The sequence below is a fragment of the Bicyclus anynana genome, chromosome 18, assembly GCF_947172395.1.
Source record: "Bicyclus anynana chromosome 18, ilBicAnyn1.1, whole genome shotgun sequence".
Lineage (NCBI taxonomy): Eukaryota > Metazoa > Arthropoda > Insecta > Lepidoptera > Nymphalidae > Bicyclus > Bicyclus anynana.
The window spans coordinates 10,447,325-10,468,354 of NC_069100.1; the positions used below are offsets into that span (position 1 = coordinate 10,447,325).

General features: G+C 36.4%; 3 protein-coding genes across 6 annotated transcripts in view; 1 reads left to right on the top strand and 2 right to left on the bottom strand.

Annotated features, from left to right (window-relative positions):
• Positions 1 to 4,057, bottom strand: LOC112054348 (G patch domain-containing protein 4). The gene is made up of 5 exons (XM_024094114.2): positions 3,752 to 4,057; positions 3,513 to 3,664; positions 2,019 to 2,181; positions 1,667 to 1,787; positions 1 to 875 (listed from the first exon to the last, which is right to left on the bottom strand). The coding sequence occupies exons 1-5, from the start codon at positions 3,795 to 3,797 to the stop codon at positions 377 to 379; spliced, it is 981 nt and encodes a 326-aa protein (XP_023949882.2). The 5' UTR covers positions 3,798 to 4,057; the 3' UTR covers positions 1 to 376.
• A 1,131-nt stretch (positions 4,058 to 5,188) lies between these two features.
• Positions 5,189 to 8,710, bottom strand: LOC112054344 (putative gamma-glutamylcyclotransferase CG2811). Of its 4 annotated transcripts, none has more exons than XM_052886876.1 (5): positions 8,592 to 8,710; positions 8,090 to 8,285; positions 7,358 to 7,460; positions 6,340 to 6,550; positions 5,189 to 5,689 (listed from the first exon to the last, which is right to left on the bottom strand). In XM_052886876.1, the coding sequence occupies exons 1-4, from the start codon at positions 8,643 to 8,645 to the stop codon at positions 6,373 to 6,375; spliced, it is 531 nt and encodes a 176-aa protein (XP_052742836.1). In that variant the 5' UTR covers positions 8,646 to 8,710; the 3' UTR covers positions 5,189 to 5,689; positions 6,340 to 6,372. The 4 variants fall into 4 exon arrangements, with proteins under 4 accessions (XP_052742836.1, XP_052742837.1, XP_052742835.1 ...); XM_052886877.1 differs by lacking the exon at positions 8,592 to 8,710 and adding an exon at positions 8,430 to 8,585; XM_052886875.1 differs by lacking the exon at positions 8,592 to 8,710 and adding an exon at positions 8,366 to 8,585 and having other exon boundaries at positions 6,422 to 6,550.
• Positions 8,711 to 8,887: 177 nt separating this feature from the next.
• LOC112054343 (pyruvate dehydrogenase (acetyl-transferring) kinase, mitochondrial) overlaps positions 8,888 to 21,030 on the top strand; it is a 47,324-nt gene continuing 35,181 nt past the window's right edge. The window contains exon 1 of the mRNA XM_024094103.2: positions 8,888 to 9,233. Coding sequence (XP_023949871.1) covers positions 9,131 to 9,233 — 103 coding nt within the window. The 5' untranslated portion in view covers positions 8,888 to 9,130. The remainder of the gene's footprint in view (positions 9,234 to 21,030) is intronic.

A 21,030-nucleotide genomic window follows, 5' to 3' on the forward strand; every position in this document is an offset into this window, starting at 1 on the left:
TATTACACCAATATTCTTTAATTTATTAAACACATGTTTTGGAATCTATAGAGACTACTTTTTTATACCTAAATATATTTGGACATGATCACACAATGCTAATTAGCTTCAAAAGCATAGCCTGTGTTAAGGGTACTAAGAAAACTGATCAAAATACATAATTTATTACATTACTTAGTACCTATTAGTATATTATTATACATATAAATCCATCCAGACACTAAAAAATATTTCACTTGTGGAATCAAACCCACAGCTTTGGATGCAAAAAGCAGGGTCTACCTACTGCACCACACATCTGTCAAAATATTAGATAACAAACATGTATCACTTGCGTTTATCTTACTATTATTTATCTTATTTATATTCTGGGTAGTTACTTCTTTTTTGGTTTCCTTTTCTTGCTTTTAGCAACCTCTTCATTTTCCAGAATCTCATTCACAGCCATGGCAACACTGTCATTGTCTTTTTTATTAATTGATAGTATTTCACTTTCATTTTTACTATTGTGCTGTTTCCTTTTCTTTTTCTTTTTAATACTATTTATTTCTCCACTTTCTAAACCTTCAGCTTGAGTTATTAAATCAGTAATATTGTCTTTAATTTCAGACGTGTCTACATTGTATTCATTGGTGGCAACACTGAAATTTGATAGTTTTTCTTTGTGTTGTTTCTTTTTTCTTTTTTTAATAGTTTTTAATTCATTGTCATTATTTGAATTTGTATCTTCAACAACTTGTGACTCTTTGTTACAATTATTTTTCATTTTCTCGTGATGAGTGTAACCTTCATATCTTCCTTGCATTAACAAAATTTGTTCTTGCTGTTCTATTCTTGCAAGCTTTCCTAATGCCCTTAGACCATGACGGGCGCCTCTGTAAAAAATAAATATTGTTTATTGTTTTTTTACTTGACATTTATTAGTTTTCAAGGATGTTTTACTACTGTTTATATCTACTCCCAAATGATAAATTTTATTCTTTTATTCTCTTTTTCTTTTTAATAATGATTAATTTTTTCAATTTAAATAACTATTGCTATAGAAATATTAAAGAACTAGCAGACGCCCGCGAATACATTCGCGTGGAAATCGATGTAAACTAACCCCTATTTTTCACCTCCTTGTATTTATATTTCCACGTGTTTTATTGTTATAAAAAATAGGTCACTAATCATTTTACAAAAATATAAGTTAAAACATAAACAATTTATATTATTAAAAGCTTAAGCCCTTTAACCTTTAGGGGTAGAATTTAGTATTTTTCTGTTTTTGTTGATCAGGCATTGTGCTGAAACTACTGAATATTCAAATGATGAATTGAAAATGGATTGAAGTTTTAAAATGTAAATTGTTCATGTTCTGAGTTATATTTCAGAAAATTTATTTGTGGACTATTAATAGAATGGGGTGAAATAGGGGTTAAAAGATTATATAGTTTCACGCGGACGAAGGCGTGGGCGTCCACTAATATGCAATACTAGCGGACGCCAACGACTTCGTCCGCGTGAATTTTAGTTTTTCACAATTCCCACTGGTATCATGCATTTTTCCGGCATGAAAAGTGTTAATCCAGAGTAAAAATATAATTACTGAGACACAGAACCGAAAATTGTGTAAGATGGATCATGTGCATTTTAGTCAATTAGTTTGTAAAAACAAACATACTTGTGGGCAGTTCGTCCGTGGCATGCCTTGAATAGTTCTTCATCTGTCAACTTCACAGCAGAGTTTACCTCTTCATCTGAGTCTGACTCAGAATCCCTGACTCTTGTATCTTGACTACCACCTAAAATTTCATGCATAGATTGACTTTTAAATACTTTCACCAAACTATCTCTAAGCTATTGATATAGCGTCATCATCATCATCAACATTGTCAGCCTATTTTAAAACATGATTTCGAAAAATTATTTTCATGGAAAGTTATTAGTAGAATATTTAAATGTATAATACATTTAGTTAATTATGTAAAGTAAAACGAGTTTTTTAACCCTATTACTCAAAACAAATATTATACCTTTTCCCAAGACAGCAGTCCTAACAAAAAACTCTGAATACTCCTCACTGTCGGAAGGTTTTGACTTTTTTATTTTCTTCATTTTCCATGTGCTGTTTGTAATTTCAAATTCTTCTTTGCTCTTCCGTCTAATCTTTTTTGTTTTGCCATTGACATTTTTTACCTAAAATTAATGAAACATAGTTATTGATATAAGTAATAAGTACTTATGGCTCTGCAGACCAGAGATGTAACAGAGCTTCGATTCTGGTTTTGTTAAGTCGGAACTTCCAATTATTATTACACTTTCGGTTCCGACTTCGGTTCCGATACTTTTGTATCGGATGTTAATCGGAGGTCGAACGAAACAAAGAAAAGTATGCTAAATGAGTACAATAAAGAAAAACCTATAAGTATTAGTGATGATCCGTTATTGTGGTGGAAAGTAAATGGAAATACAAAATTCCAGCCCCTACAATCAATTGCCCGGCAATATTTGTCATGTCCACCGGGCTCGGTTGCTAGCGAACAACTTTTTAGTGGTGCTGGCTTAATTTACGACTCTTTAAGAAATAGATTGGATGGAGACAAAGCATCAAAGCTTTTGTTCATAAAGTACAATACATTACTTTTAGAGTCCATTTTGATTTAATTTGTTTTAGCTTTTGTTCATTTATTGTAATGTAACCAATTGTAACACGCTACTTTGGGTTTTAATATTAATTAAACTTTAAATTCATTAATTTTATCTTTTGTTTAATTGGAATTATGCCAATTTTATTTCACAGTTGTTTTTTATTTTATAATAAAAAATAAAAATGAAAAGAATTGACTATAAATCATGTTTAATTTTTCCTTAAACAAACTGACCCTGCCTCCGATTTCGATTCTGATTCCGATAAACCAAATTTGAAAACTCCGATTCCGATTTCGGTTCCGATAAAACTACCTCCGTTACATCCCTGCTGCAGACCTATTCAATTACATTATCTATCTTATCTACAGTCACACTGTTGTCTCTGAGTTAATTTAATCTGCTATTCTTAATTATGGGATTACAAGTATTTCATTGTAATTAATAAAAGAATAGTTAAACAAATTAAATTAACAAAAATTCATAGAAATTATCTAATGTTCTCTGTATAGGTTAACTTTCTTCATTAACTGGGCCTTTTCTAAAGCTGATCGCTTTATGTCCGATGAATTTCACTGGGACTCCAGACCTAAGCATGACAAAAAGCAGCAGAAATAGCTGGTTGCACTTTTCAATATCTTTTAACAGACACATGTCTGTTAAAAGATATTGATTTCATAATTTAAAAATAATGTTGGCCATCATTGGGCACCCAAATGTAAAACATACACAGAGAAGATAACAGTACCTGTAAGCATGTAAACACTTAATGGTCGAGTAGTGTGGGGACCACAACATCATGCCTATTGCTGGCACTGCATTAGATTTTACAGCCAAGGCACACCGATAAATGTTCTACATAAATTATCATCAACACTAACCTCTATATTGCCAGCTGCTTTATCATACAGAGCACTCCACCAGTGCTCTGTAAAATCGGATGCAGCATCATAGCCCACACCTGTGAGACTGTGCTTTATTTTAGCCTTCACCGGTTCAGATATACCATTCTCATCTTTGCCAAGACCTTTGCCTGTAGTCATTAAAAAAAAATTAAGCCTATGAGGTACGGAAGTAAGTATTGTAAAATTTAAACAAATAAAACTGTATTAGTACTTACCATCAGACCAGCCGTATTTCTCCAGTTGTTTCCTTGCAAACTCCATTGCTATTTCAAAAATACAGTAAATCTATGGACACATTAACTTGTACTAACATTTGGGAAATATCAATAAATATTTATTTGTATCGCCCTAAGTTGATTTCCTAATAATGTATTTTGAACTTGATAAAGCGTAATATAAATAAAACCTCCATCAATTCAAGATTTTGTAGTAAAGTACGAAAATTCATATACAATTAAAATCTTAGCCAAACATAACCACAAAACGAAAACATCACAGGAAAACATAACCTCACAAACACAAACGTCAGTCAAATGTATAAGTGACAAGTGTATTACCTATGGTCAAATTACACATAAAATAGTATCTATTAATCTGTGGTCAAATTGAATCAAATGAATTGGATGGCGGACTACTTTGGTATTTTAGTCGAGTACGAACGATTTTTGGGCGGTAAATCCAAAATTTGTTCGTACTCGACTAAAATACTCAAGTAGTCTGTACGGCCTTTAAGTTAGGATTTAGGATTAATGTTTAAGTTCCTTGATTTGAATTTTGATCCCACAGATCCTTGTTATTAATGGTCTAAGCACAGATCACTATCATCATGAATATACTACTATAACTTATATGTTTATAGTCCTTAACTTTTTTTAGTATCCATTGACGACAAATAAAGGCATTATCCTTAATAAGTTTTTTGTGCCGTGGCATCATAGATTTACGATTCGGTACAAGCGTGGCATAGAGTACTACTAGCGCCATCTAGAATCTACAATTAAACTACGCATTTTGTACATTTTGTTTATTCATACATTAAAGATATTTTGAAGATTTTTGTTGGGGGGCATTTATATTTGATACTGAAGCTAAAAATATTTTTTTTTAGATTTTTTGTCTGTCGGTCCGTGTTTTTTTGTTATTCGACCATTACGCTGAAACTACTAAATGAATTCAAATGAAACTTGGCACGGTTTAAGACCATAATACGGAGAAGGTTATATAATACTTTTTATTGCGAAAATAAAATAAGAAGGGGGTGAAATAGGGGTTGAAAGTTTGTATGGAAAGTCCTTCATTTTTAGAGTTACAGTTTTAAAAATTTGTTCATAAATCTATATTATCTATACTAATATTATAAAGAGGAAAACTTTGTTTGTTTGTTTGATTGTAATGAATAGGCTCAAAAACTACTGGACCGATTTTAAAAATTCTTTTACCATGCGAAAGCTATTATCCACAAGTAACATAGACTAAATTTTATTTTGGAAAAAAATAGGGTTCTGTAAGATAATTGTGTTTTTCGGACACAAGGTGTAAAAAATCAACCAGAAAAGTAGGGTAGGGGTAGGTAGGGGAAGTTGAAAGTTTACATCGAGTTTCACGCGGACGAAGCCGCGGGCGTCGGCTAGTCATAAATAAAATACGAAATATAATGTATTTCAAAAACTTTTATAACTCTTCCCCTATGTGGTGAAATAGGGCTTGAAAGTTTACATTTATTTCCACGCGTACGAAGTCGCGGGCGTCCGCTAGTTTTTTTAATAAAGATCAAGTAGTTTTTTTTTTAATTTGCTGTGCGATTACAGTACACAGTCTCTACTTTCATTAGCCAAACTATTTATAGTATGGATTCTGTGACACGCACTGTGACGGTGTGACTATTATTAATAGCCACACAGAAACAGCTTGACCAAGTTTAATGAAATTTTATATTATGTACATTCAGTATAATACCAATACCAAATAATATAAAAAATAACAATACTTTCATTTACAATATCCACATTACCACCATAAGCACAACAATATACTAAAATAGGAATTTCAAGAATGTTTTATGAACTTTCAAATAAAACTAAACTTCTAGTGAGATTAAATAAAATTATTTCCGAAGCATGTCATCCAGATCATCAGTTGAAGATTCATTGTTGCTGTAACAAAAATAATAAAATCAGCCAAATTTCAAATTTATAAAGTAGATAATATGTAATTATGACTCAATAGAGTTTTCTTTTTTTTTTTCTTTACAAGTCTTTGACTACAATTTCACTTAATGGTAAGTGATGATGTAGTGTAAGATGGAAACGGGCTTGTAACTAGCCACGGCTTACGCCTCCCACCAGCCAGACCTGGACCAATTAAGAAAATCTCAATCGGCCCAGCCGGTGATCGGACCCAGAACCTCAGTTTTGTAAATCCACCGCACATACCACTACGCCACAAAGGCAGTCAATAATTAAAAGTAAACATCTATTAACTAAGACTGAGCTATGAACAATAGATAGGCTATCCATTTCACTATAAAACTGATAGAACTTTAAAAACATTGTGATTAATTTGTATTTACTTAGCTAATAATTGTGCCCACTAATACTTTTACAATATTTTAATAGTATTTTGTACTAGCGGACGCCCGCGACTTCGTCCGCGTGGAATTTTGTTTTTCACAAATCCCGCGGGAGCCATGGATTTTTCCGGGATGAAAAGTAGCCTATGTGTTCCCAGAGTAAAATCTATTTTCATTCCAAATTTCAGACAAATCGCTTCAGTAGCCGCAGCATAAAAGAGGAATTTCGCTTACCAATTTTGTTAAATCAAAAATAATGGCTATCTTTTATTTTTTAACTTGAGGATAGTAATTATCATTTGGATCTCTTTTAGACCTTTCCAAGTAGCGGAGGCCATGGGAGCCACTCGAGGAGTAATTCTCAAATTGCTGTTTCGACAGTAGCTCAGGTCTGAAGTTCTTTAAGAAGTACACCCAGCATTTAACAATTTCTTCATGCGAGTCTCTGAAAATACATCAATGTTGAATAACAGACCGAGCGCTTTTCAGGCCATGTTCAGTGAACTCTGCATTTGTCAACCTCTTGGTAGACTAAAAAAGAAGCAGAAATGCTTATTTTAAGACTAATCTCAGTCAGAATAGCTGTAACCACTGTAACAGTTCAAGTGAAAATTTAAACAAAGACATCCCAAAAGTCAGCACAGCCTTAACTATAAGGGTTCATTTACACAATCAGCAGTTGCCAGCTGCCATTCGCAATGTGCTGCTTGTGTAAATGAACCCTAAGTTTGACAGACTAGCAATATTTTTCACCTTACAACTTGTGGATGAGAAACAATTTCTTCTCTAATTTATTAGATATTAGCTGACGCCCTGCGGTTTTATCAGCATAGTGCCCATTCTGATGAGAAAACAGGGATAAAATATAGCCCACAACACTCACAAATAAGGTGACTATCTATCAGTGGCTCTAAATGATTTGGATGAAGGTAAGGCATGCCAAAGAAAAGGAATTCATATAGCATGATACAAACTAATGTTTGTATCACACTATATGAATATGCATGGACTTTTAAAGGTAACCAGGTGGGAATTGGCTTGCATGAACTTCTCGCCGCTGCCTATCTATTTTCTAAAAGAATTTTCAAAATCGGTTCACTATTACCCCCTACAACCTCACAAACTTTACCTCTTAAAAATATCAGAATATGAGAAGTATAGATGAATTACCTACTCAAGATTAATCTTTTAGAACCTTTATTTGTAACCTTTGTTTTACATACTTGTTTTTTATTTTATTATATGTACTTACAATTTAATCACAATGTCATCAATTTCTCTAACATAGTAATTGGGATGATCCTCCAATATGTCCAACTTGGAAAGCATAGTGTCATCAACTTCATACACTTCACCTGCAATTTAAATATAACAAATACAGTAGTAAAGTAACACAAAACATAACCACTTTGAATTTGCATGATCAGTTTTTTTTTCATACCAGTGCCAGAGTAATAGCTTCACTTGCAATTTCAAGTAACTACTCAGCCATGACAGCATTAATAAGTACGCTTACTAAAGCCAAACTCAATGTACAATGTTTAACAACAAACAATAAATAAATGAAGGTAGAACATGCATGCATACCTATAGCTTGGCAAGTTTGTTTGCTTCTATGATATGCAGGCGACAAGGAGAAAGACTGTACAGCTGTAAAATCGTACGTGCGGGGAAGAGAGGTGTATTTCATTCATCGCTACACGCCCTCTCACCATTGGGAGTGTTATGATTGAATTTGCTGCTATAATTTGTTTAAAATGTGATTTTTTCAAAAGATATTAACTATAGCTAATTATTATAAGCTTATTAATATTTAATGTCATGAATTTAACATATTTAATTTATTTGTTGATAAACATTGCACAGCGAATTTGGCTTTAGCATACAACACCGCACATCACACTAATATGTGCCTTAATCGTGATTGTGTTATGATCTCTCAGATATCTGTTAATAAATAGTAAAAGATATGAGTAATGTTTACCTCTTACATGATGACCATCTCCAGGGCTATGCAACAGAAACGGAATGTTATACTTTGTCCCAATTATCAGAGGATACTTTGACTTTGTGGTGCCTTCCGCTAAGAACTTCCCGCTTCCATGGTCGGGATTAGTAAGCCAATGATGGTTCGGTTCATTACGCTTGAGTGTACCGTATACGAACACTTTATGGGTCATCTGCGGACGAAACTGTTGATTTAGCAATCATAATGTGTGTTTGCATTTAAGTACTTATATTTACAACTCAAACATCATACGGTTCGTATTAATTGTACGAATGTATTTGCACGTATAGAAATAACTTCCAATAGAATCATTTACTTGAAATTACACAAACACGAATTTTATATATGTAAACTTGTATTGCAACATAGTAATTAGAGTATCTCTTAATCTGTGCATTGCAGTTTGCAACTGCAACTTTGCACAAAAAAACTTTAGGTAAACACAAGTCAAAGTGAAAAACAAACACAAGTCACAAACCAAAGTCACACTGTCACAAACAGTGACTAAATTGACAAATTGTGACAATGTCATAATGACATAACGTTTCGCGTTTAGTGCAGAAATCGCAAAAGTGAATGAGGAAAAAAGAAACTTCTAAAACACTCTATTTTTGTATTTTATTATCAAAAAAATACAAAATGAAAAATCATGGTCAGTGCCTCAGACGTATCTAAGTATTTAGTCTGTGGTCACTGATGTCAAACTGTCAAGCAGTCAAGCTGTCAACGTCAAGCCGCTCACTGTCAGTGTCAAATATGTTGAGCGTACATTTCACGCCGATTATAAGAACAAGAGCAAAAAGTTGCTTTTTTTTCATTCAGTCGCGAAACTTGTACACACATGGGAAGTTTGCGCGTTTCGCTTAAATATTTGCCAAGTCGCATATTCAGTGAATTTACTTGTTACTGAACTTATTCATTATGTGCCGCATCGTTATTTAGTGATCTTTATTTATTAAAAGTGATTATTTCACAATTGTTTTGTGTTGAGGTGTAAAACTATTGACAAAAACCAAAATGAGGCTAGCAGGCACGATTTTTTCGAATGTTACCAAAATGTTGGACTTTTATTCACAATTTAATCCATCGCCGCTCTCCATAAAGCAGTTTATTGACTTTGGTAAGTGTTATGTTATTGAGTTCTCACATTAAACTTATTTATTGCAGAGTGCGAGTTTTGAAAATGTGTTCATACCAAGGTCGCTCATAGTCCCGTCTAATATATTATTTACATGTTTTTGTTTATACCGCACTGTTACGCAATTAATAACGGTAATAATGAGTGATGTGTACAATTAATAAGCCGTTATAATGTAACCTATGTAATAAGTAAGTTAAGGTCATTCCGGTTAGAGTTTTACGATGTAGCAAAAACGGAGTAAAAAACGAATTACGTGTGTGTTACGAAGTGTAAAAGTGTTGTAGGACATTGCTCTGCTAAAATTTTTAAACTGAGGCAAAATAGCTACTAACTGTTTCCTGCGAATTTACGCGCCGGAAATACGAGTCATGCAATATGTACTTTTCCATGTCAGCCTAATAAATTCATCAAAATTTTATCAGGGGTAAGAAAAGAACAAACATACCTATACTACAGCCTTTCTTGATGAGTACTGTTTACTAACAAAGAAATTAGAAATGAAGGTAGAAAACGCATGTCATTTCATAACTTATTATTTTTAAATTATGTATGGTTTGTTTATAAAATGTTATTCAAAACAAATTAACTATATCTAGTTGTTCTAAGCTTATTAATCAAATTTATTTTCATTAATTTAAGAACAAGTTTATTATAATTATTATTAGGTGTGAAATGACTAGTGATTTGTACCCTCATTTTTAATTTGTTTGTTGGTAAACAGTACTCATCAAGAAAGGCTGTAATATAGAAATAAAGTTGCTTTTACATTTACTGAAATGTTTGAAACTTTTTTGAAACATTTGCATTTAAGGGTTATTAATAAGGTAAGGTAGCCATGACCAAATGTTTACCACCAGTTTTTGAAATTGGTCCAGTAGTTTTGAGTTTATATGTTACATACAAAAACACAAATCTTTACTCTTTATATTATTAGTTCTTTTTTACCAACATGGACCAAGGTCTTTAAAATAAAGACTTTGGTCCAATATTCCCATTCCCCTCCAACTAGTTGGGACTGTATTAGGAGTGGGTATGACAATAGACCGACAGGGCGGGGATCGGACCACCACCCCTCCGTGATGAGTCCGACTGCTCTTAACGTTGAGCTATTGAGGCTCTATGTCAGTCGGAATGTGTCCAGATCGGAGTTGCAGAGTATGAACAGTATCCTTTCGGATAAGAGAGCAGTTGCTAATCCAGTTACTAATTGGTATTGCTTGGATACTTACCTTACCTTATCAGCCGATAGATGTCAACTGCTGGACATAGGCCTCTTGCATGGACCTCCAACAGTCTCGAGCCTTGCAACCTGCTTGATATCCTCCCTGCTGGGGTACTGCAATACCATAATACCTTTGTATTTCGAATGCAATGCCATAGATCTATGTAATTGGTTGGCCTACAGCACTTATAATAAAAGCCTTTATTCAGAGTTTGTATATACATTCTGTTTGTCCCCTAGGACAAAGGCCTCCTCTAAACTTTTCCACAACTCCCGATCCCTTGCAAATTTTGCCCAGTTGCCCCCTGCCACCTGTCTTATTTTGTCCGCCCATCTCTGTTTCGGTCTTCTTCTTTTCCTTTGCATATGACCTGTATACCATTCACCTCCATTTTTCTGTGCCTCTGATTCTACAGTACTTACACAAACAAAAATGAGTGTCAAACTTAGTGACTGCTTATTTAATTATTGCATATTGTTATTTGCTGTTCTTAATCATTAACTGAAAACCAATATCTTAGTTTGGTAAATATTATATTTGTCATGCCAAATTGGTGCTTATGCTGTATGAGATAAAAATGCTTTTTGGAGTCTATTACCCTAATTATGTGTAAAGCCAATTGTTTAAAGTCATGCAACACTTATTGTAAAGTGTTGTAAATTGTTTTGCATTGTCTTTCAATTTGAATGATTGAAAATTATTTAGACAACTTAGTTTTTTTTTTTTCATAGTGAAATGGTTCTCAATTGCCTTTTGGTCCAGTGTTTAACCATGTGGCTTTGGATCACAAGGTCTTGGGTTTAAGTTTTTAAGATCTATCAGAATCAGATCTGGACAGAACTATTTGAAAATACTAAATCTTTAAAATATACTCCGAGGCACAATTATCCGCCCTCTTTAATACGACGCGAGTATATTAAAGTGGGCGGATAATTGTGCCTCTGAGTATGTTTAGCTTTCAAATTTAAATTTAAAATCTTAAATTTTTGAACCACCGTCTATAATTATCGGTATTTTTGTGCATTAAAATAAGGGTGCGGAACCCTACACTGCGCGTGGTTCGACACGCACTCGGCCGGTTTTCTTCTTTTAGTGCCTCTTCGGCTAGCAAAGGTTGACGGTCAGCTTCGTAAACTCTTTATCTTTACATACAACATAATTGTGTGACACTCGCGCCCCTTTTCACTCTCTGATGACTTCTACGCGAACGAAGTCACGTGCAACCGCTAGTTTGTAATATCATCATCATCCTATTTTCGGCTCACTGTTGAGCACCTTCCTCTAAGAATGAGAGGGGTAAGACCAAATAGTTCACCATTCTGGCCCAATGCTGATTGGCAGACTTCCCTCATGTAGAGAATTTTAAAAATTCTCAGGTGTCTCCTCCTCACTACGTTTTTCCTTCACCGTTTGAGACACGTGATATCTAATGTCATAAAATGCACACGACTGAAAAGTTGGAGGTGCATGCCCCGGACCGGATTCGAACTTTCCCTCTGAATCGGAGGCAGAGGTCTTAACCACTGGGCTATCACGGCTATTTTTAATATACGTGATTAAATGTGATACATATTAATAACAGTAGAATGTTCCGGAACAATACAATAACAATATAAAATGACACCATCCGCCTGTCCGTATGTAGGTCGCAGATGGTTGTGTTTACTATTTACCGAGTGGGTATTAGTAACCCGATATGTTTGTGTAACAAAGTAATACATACATCTATGTGTACATTACAATTACATTGTAGTCGTACGTAAGTAGCCGTTATGACCTATGGACTGGATGGTTAATTAAAAGGTAAACATCGCAACTTGTTTTTTTTTTAATTTTCTGATCAGCTGTTTGATGTAGGCTCTTTAACTTTAGCTCTTTAAGTGCTTTGATACTCGATCTTTTTAGTCTGTGCATTTTTCAATTGCTCGACGCGGCACTCGGGCGAGCTGGCGGAAGTCAACAGAATATTTTATTACCGGCTCCCGGTGTGGACTCTGCTAGCTAGTCCTTTGACATCAGCATTACAGGTTGCAACCAAAGCTACATAACATTTTAATCCGCAACTTTTAAGTCATTGGCTCATTTCATTGGAGATGACATACTTACGATATGCCTGAAACGCGATAATGGAGAATGTTCACTATTTTCAAATGTTAGCTTTCTGTATTCTCCGTTGAAAATAAAAAAATACTCGTGAAAGAATTATTTCGATATGTTAATTGGTTCTCAAGATATAAGCGTTTAATGTGAGTGACGTCATCGTACAACACATTCATGCAATTTCGTACTTCTGCCTTACTTACTGACGAACTAATGACTAACCATTATGCCTACTTCGGACTACTTTAGTATTTTAGTAGAGTACGAACAATTTTTCGATTTACCGCCCAAAAATCGTTCGTACTACGATGACGTAACGTACAATATCGCGACTGTTAGCGAGTCGAGTTTATGCGAACTTTGAATGCATGTACAGTCATAACTATTTGGTATTTTTAAATAAAACAAAAACTAGTGTATCTGTATATATGTATAAAAGCTCTAATGTAACGAAGTTTTAAGTGATTTTGCTTACCTAGTAACATACTCCATTACCCACAGAAGTAGCTAAGGATACGACCAATCGTATCTTAGTAAATTGAGTGGCTAGCGACCCCGAAAGGTAGAATATTTGGGGTCGAAACACCTCCTAAGTATAATGGGACGTCTCTTGTGTAACTAGTACCTCGGCTTAGAGTGAGAGGTGATAGGATAAGGTTTAGGTCTGAGTAAGATCACCTCTGATACTGTTACGAACGTAACAGTGGTTGGAATCCACGAGCGGGTGATGTAAGAAGTCAGGGACAATAAACATTTGTTTTTTGGTAACTACGCAGATGTTTATAACGGTAGGCGTCCACTGATCCACATCGTACGGATCGCATCAAACGGATTTTAGTATTCTATGTACCTATAGAATGTCATACAAATGCGTCCACTGATCCGTATCGTAAGTACGTATCCCATCGAACGGATTTTCTAAATCCTGAACCAAAATTAACAGCGCCTTACACAAATTACAATAAGACCGCCATTACGAAATGACAATGAGCGCCATTAAGACATTAGCGCCGCGTATACGGGAGAGCCGTGATAGCCCAGTGGATTGGACCTCTGCCTCCGATTCCAGAGGGTGTGGGTTCGAATCCAATGCGGGGCATGCACCTCCAACTTTTCAGTTGTGTGCATTTTAAGAAATTACTTAAATATCACGTGTCTCAAACGGTGAAGGAAAAACATCGTGAGGAAAGCTGCATACCAGAGAATTTTCTTAATTCTCTGCGTGTGTGAAGTCTGCCAATCCGCTTTGAGCTAGTGTAGTGGACTATAGGCTTAACCCCTCTCATTCTGAGAGGAGACTCGAACTCAGTAGTCAGCCGAATGTGGGTTGAAAAAAAAACATACATACAGCCGAACGTAGAACCTCCTCCTTTTTGGAAGTCGGTTAATGATGATGATAATGATTACGGGACAGTAAGGTAAGTAGGGTTATAAGTAGGCTTGTTTCACGGCGCGGAGTATATCTGCCGCAAAATTAAAAATCCATTCGACGCGATGCGTCCAATACGTACGATGCGGACTAGTGGACGCCTACCATTAACCTCCGACGCAATAGGGACCCTGGCGCGTAATTGTTTCCAAGTGTACCTATGTCCAGATTTGAACGCGTTTTTTTATAATCCGCTCAGACAATCGGAAGATATTAATTAGCATTTCAAAAGGATTTTTTAAGCATGTATAAAAATTGTCTTTTTTTACTTTCTTTGTGTGGATATTTATAATGTGCAAAAAATATACAAGTAATAAATAATAAGTATACAATTATATTTAAATTAGTATTGTTGTTATTAATGGTGTTGTTATTATTAATGTTATTGTAATACATATAATTATGTATGGTCAATTATGTATATAATAAACAATTGCAATATAAATGCAAGGCACAGTATTTGATGCGCGTCGACAAACGTTTCAAGGCTACTCGTATGTTATGATGTTAATCACCATTATAAATTCTCGAGAATACTTTACAAAAAGCACATCTTTAAGATTATCGACATTATTCATCCATCCACCTACCCATCCTTCCATCCATCCATCAATCAGCCTGTTTTTATTGGCCCTACATTCTTTATCCATCCATCCATCCACTCATCCATTCATCCATCCATCAATCAGTCTGTTTTTATTGGTCGCGGAAATTCTTTTCTCCGGTAGTAGGGGGATATGGAGGTTAGACCACCTCGCTGCGCCAAAGTGGGCTGACAAATGACACTCTGTCGGCCAATTCACTAACTTTGAAGTATGTTAGCTACCTAATATAATCAACATCAAATATATAGCAAACTAGCGGATGCCGCGTCTTTGTCCGCGTGAAAATCGATGTAAACTTTCAATTACCCCTACCCAACTCTACCCCTACCCTAACCTACCCTACCCCTACCCTACCCTACCCTACTCTACCCTACCCTACCCCTACCCCTACCCTACCCCTACCCTTATCTACCCTACCCTACCCCTACGTTTTCCTGAATTTTCTTTGCTATAAACCTCACGGAGCCCGAGACCTTTCCAACGAATGCAAAACCGTGGAAATCGGTTCGTGCGTTCTGGAGTTATAGCGTCAGGAAGGAAAACCCGACTTATTTTTATGTAGTAGATGTCATTTCAATACATTTTTCTAGTTGTCGAAGCGTTTGCGATGGTAGAAAGAGAATCGACCTGCCACTTGGCTACAGGGGCTGGCCCTTTAGTGGGCCGATCAATAGGCTGATAGTGACAAAGAGACGTCACATTTCCCGTCAGATTGGACAGTATAGGAACATGTCTTTATTTAGCTCGTGACTGACACTGACCTAGAGACGCCCGGTCTCGCCCCGTGGCATCTGGCCAGGAACTGAGGTGCTGTGTTGGAATTTTCCGATTGAGCTATCTCTTTAACAAATATCAGGCAACTCGGCGAAAAGAAAAATGTGAACTATTTGCTTTACTCAGCGTTGCACGAACAGGCGCATGTTTAAAAGAACCGCATCTGGTAGTGTTTAATTACAATAACAATAAACCAGACTGACGGCTTAACATGCTTTCCGAAGCACGGGATGTACCATCGACTTCTCTACACGGGTGTCACTATAAAGAAAAGCTCAGCATTCCTTTTAACATTGACTTAGTACTTAAAATCCAAAACCTCAAACGAATCAACTACATAAGATTGTAGATTTATTTGAGGTATTGGAAGAAATTTTTTGATTTATTTAAAGTAAGCTAAGTTTAACAGCACTTTTAAAACGTCAAGTTTGATTATTTGTAGAAACTCTACCACCTTCCAAATCCCCCGGTGACGTCGCTGAGGTCCATTAAGGAGCCTATGGCATTTACACAATCAGATATATAAAGAGCCTATAAACTCATCCGTTTTTGACAACATTTTGTTACAAGTTTCTCGATTATCAGTGTTGGTATAAATAAGAGGGTATTTGATGACTTGAGCTCAGTTGTTTGTTACTCAGCGTAGACGCCGTTATGCTGCCAGTCGCGTTATTGATTTTGTGCAATAATGTTTTGTGTTGTAAGTAATTATCGTTTATCATAATTTGTTTAGTGTGGGCATGGAGAACATGTCGGGCAGGGTAGGTGAATGTTGGCTAGTCTGAAGGGATTACTTAAACCTACTCTCAAGGTCACAAGTCCTGGAATCTGCTCGGTGTTTCCTCTGCCACAAAAAACAAATGGTACAATCACTGTCGCTGCTACCCGTTACGTCACAATTTAGAACGCAGGTTTAACCACAGAGCATTAGATAGAGCGCTGAAGCTAGCGCTGGTGTAACCTTGACATTAACAAGTTAGTTATACGATACCTTGTATCCTTGACTGGGACAGTTAAGGATACAAAGTATCGTGTTATCACACTTAGCAGTTAAACTCGCATTTAAACAGCTTTGTAGTTGTAACTTTAAATCTACAGTTATACATTAAATATTATAAAGAGGTAAAGTTTGTGGTATTGTAGGGGGTAATAGGGCGTCGGCTAGTCCTTCATAAAGAGGACAGACGCCTCGCGGTTTATCCCACATAGTTCCCGTTACCGAAATCGGTCTAGTAGTTTCAGAGCCTATTCAATGCAAAGAAACAATCAAATATTTCCTCTTTATTATGTTTAGTAAAGGTTATTCCCACGATTATTATTGGCATGTTAGTCTTATATATTTCTTTCTAAGGCCCACTACGCCGGTTAGACAGATTTGCCGGAAACAGGACAGAGGTGTTCATATTACACCGGATTCTACAAGAAAATTGTATTGTCAAATACTCACCTCAGTTGAATTTGGACCTGTGGGGGTCCGGCAAACAAACGGACTCGGTATTTTTGTCGGACTCGGGATAGTAAATAGCTTCATATAAATTGTACAGCCACTAGCCCTTCCGGAAGTTTTATCGGTCCGGCAAATTTTCCGGTCCGTTGTAGTGGGCACCCGGCCTAACGCATTGGCTTATAGCTCGACGTTGTTAGTAATGAATGACGATTTACGTACGCGCGCACGGTTCTCGTCGTTTCCTACAATTTGCTTACGTGCAGCTATTTATAGCGCAGATTGCAGAATGCAAGCAGGAAGGTTGGTGCAGCGTTTAAATGTACATTTTTGGGTTTGTTTCCTTACAATTTACTAATTAGTGCTTGTAAAGCGATTTTGCAGATAGAAGTCGCGAGGATCCTCTAGTTGCTAATATCTCACTTCCTACCTTTTTAACCTGCGACGCAAATAGAGCAAAGACGCAGGCTGTCTGCCTGGCAGTCTGTGGTACCATAGCCCCCGAACTCCTGATTTCAGTTTAGTTTTTTTTTGTATGACAGGTGACTTATGCGCAAGTGTTTTAGACATGTTTGGTGAAAATCGGATGTGCCGTTTAAAAATTGTGGAGGCTGAAAATGGGGAAGAATAATCGAATGTCTGCAAATATATTCGAGTCATCAAGTGCTCTTTCACTTGAGACCCCAGTCTCAAATGAAAGAGCACTTGATGACTTGATTGAGAGGGTAATTAATAATTTCATGATCTTCGGAAGTTTGCAGAATTTTCAAATTTGCTAGTCTTATCTTTTATGTCGTTCTCTAACGCGTTTAGATCGTAACTCGGTGTTGTTGTGAATGAGCAAGAGCACGCACAGTTCTCGCCCTTTACTACAATTAGCTTGCGTTTAGCTATTTATAGCTGATACAGATTGCAGAATGCAAGCAGGAACTCTTGTGCAGTTCGTACACTTTATAAACAAACCAACAACTGTACTTATAAAATAACAAAAAAAAATAATCTCAGAGTCGATTTTTGTAGAATAGATAATTTTAAATCAAGATGGTAAACTTGGCGGACAATTTTTAGGGGGAATATTAATTGTCGGACGCACCAAAGTCTGGACGAAGGCTAGGAAGGATCGCTTATTTCATAGTTTTGTCCGTGTTGCCTTAAATATCATATAGGTACACAAATTTAGAGCAGTATGGTCATGATCAAATATTTTGTTCCTGGGGCCTAGCGGTAGGAGGTAGAAGTATCTTCTCTGCTACTCTTTTTAGTTTTTACAGAGTCATACAGCGGGCGATGGGGCAAGCTATGCTCGGAGAAGGTAGGTATCTTTGCGCGATCGAACTGAAATGGGGACCGCACAAGAACCAAAGTTACCGATATAGCTCAACGAATCGCGATGTTGAAATGGGTGAAATGGGCAATGGGTGGGGCACATAGTTTGACGTGCCGATGGACGTTGGGGTCTCAAGGTGCTGGAATGGTGACCCCCGCACCTGATGGACAGACGACATTAAGCGAGTCGCAGGAATTCGCTGGATGCAAGTGAAAGTCGCTACGGAATGCCTATGTCCTGCAGTGAATGTCCATCAGGTGATATGATGATCATGATTATGATGATGATTCTTGACGGTCGTGGGTGCTGTGAAGTATTTTGCGAAGAGATGTTCGGTTACTGTTTTATGGGTTGCCGCCTTCACTAGGTCCGTCCATCGTGTAGAGCTAGCCACCGACCATCCGATAAACCCACATGCCTGTATCGCTAACGGCTTGACGTCAGATAAAACTGATCGTGTGTTGGTCGCGATCGGCATGATGTCATGCAGATAGCGACCAACACACGATCAGTTTTATAGGCTGTCAAGCCGTTAGCGCTGCAGGCATGATCGTCAGTGGCTAACATAGGAGATCTTCCTTTGGACTATTTTCCTTCCACCTGGTCCGTACCACCAAACGGTCAATAGATAGAATCGGTAGAAGTTTAGGTGCTCGTTTTACTCTCTCTTATTATTCGTTATCAACCCATATTCGGCTCACTGCTGAGCTCGAGTCTCCACGCTGGCCCAATGCGGATTGGCAGACTTCACACTCGCAGAGAATTAAGAAAATTCTCTGATATGCAGGTTTCCTTCACCGTTTGAGACACGTGATATTAAATTTCTGAAATTATTCAACTGAAAACACCCACACCCTCCGGAATCGGAGGCAGAGGTCATATCCACGGTTTATTATTATTATAACAGATAAACTACATACTTTATAGTATACATAAATAAAACTTATAACAATAATATTATGTTCCAAGATCTACGACGTAAATATTTGTTTACCATACTCGTATTTATACTGGTTATCAATTTATTCATACTATCTATAAAAATATAAACAATACGTAGGTATAACAGGCAGTGTTGTAACCATTTTATTAATGGGTTCAAATCAAAGATTTTATAGTAGAGACTAGTAGACGCCGCGCGGTTTCAACCGCGTGGTTCCCGTTCCTGTAGGAATACGGAGATACAATATAGCCTATAGATACAATATATCCTCGATAAATGGGCTATCTAACACTGAAAGAAATTTTCAAAACGGACCAGTAGTTCTCGAGATTAGCGCGTTCAATCAATCAAACAAACAAACAAACAAACAAACTCTTCAGCTTTATAACATTAGTATAGATATGTCACTAGCGCGTCAAAACTGAGGTGAACAAAAACGGCTCAATTTCATTGCGTCGCAGAGGTAGTAAACAACAAAAGTTATTTCACAAAATTATGCACGTGCATTCAATGGATGTCTAAATTCGGATCACTTTTTGCGGTGAATTTGTAGGCACGTAACATGTCTATAGTATAAAATATCGTTGCTTCAAATGGAGCTCGTAAGATAGCGAGGTACTAAATAGTAAAAGTAAAATCAAATCGTAAGAATATGCTGTGAAAACTTATACATAACTATACCTGTAGGGTTGTTATCCACTAAGCGTGACTTCGCAAAATATAAGAGACAAAGAAAAAAAAATGTCAGCTTCATTCATTCCTCGTAAGCTACGTAACGCTTTGAAATTGATTCTGTATATTTGTAGATATACCCATATATATAAGTTAACATTAAGATATAGTATAGTCTATAGTACAAAGTCCAATGATGATGTATTTACGTCTTACGTGCGAACAAAAGTTAGGGTACAGTCATACTGGGGTAGAATAAACTTGTACCTCTTCCAAGTTTACCCACTTCCATCTTTGATTGTGTCGTCATTGGGGTGTGATTCCGCTATTTTATACTCGCCGATGTAATATTCGCCTATAACAAGTTTTATTAGAATTTGAACTAATAAAACTTGTTATAGGCGAATACACCAACAACTAAGTTGCTATGGAAATGAGCGATGTCACATCGCTGTAACTTTACAGAATGCAGGGGCTGGTGCCATTAGCTTTAGCCATGTTACATATCGATTCTCTTGCAATTGTAGCAAGTTTTCACGCGTTGCTACAAATGCTAACGCTTCGTAAATTAAAAAATATATCATCATCATAGCTGCCAATGAATTTCTACAGTTTGTATATTTCAGTAAGAGAAATGTAATATCTAACATGGCTAAAGCTGCTGGCTATCCACGTGCTCTCGTTGTGTGTGCACTTGCCTTTATAGGCCTCGAGCTATCATCTGTTTGTGTAACGTACGATTTCGCCTCCCGCGGTCTTTCGCTGCGGTCCGATAAAAAGTTCCAACAACACTGATAAGTAACACTGATAACGAATTTATACCTACTTGTTAGGTATTATAGTAATACATGTCGTGCCGTGCGTTTTCACCTGCTGTATAAATATAATCCGTCAGATGGGTAGAATTAATTGCCACGAAGCTGACGGTCTGGCCACTGGAGTTATGAATCCTCAGGATATCCCATATGAAATTTCAATAAATTACTTTTTTTTTTATTTGGATTATTGAGGATCTAGAGTAGGACCTTTACGCGACTTTGGAAGGTTACTTTCCAAATAATAATAATTGGTTACCATATTTACCCATGGTAGGAGTCAAGCAGATAAGCAAATACATTTTATGTACCCATACTCTTAAACATATGGGGGTACCTATGTTTAACTATCGCAGGGTCTTTATCTAAGACGTAAGATCGCAGTCAAGAGCTACCTTGTCATTCAATGAAATCAGTAACAAACAAAACAAGTTATCAAAATTC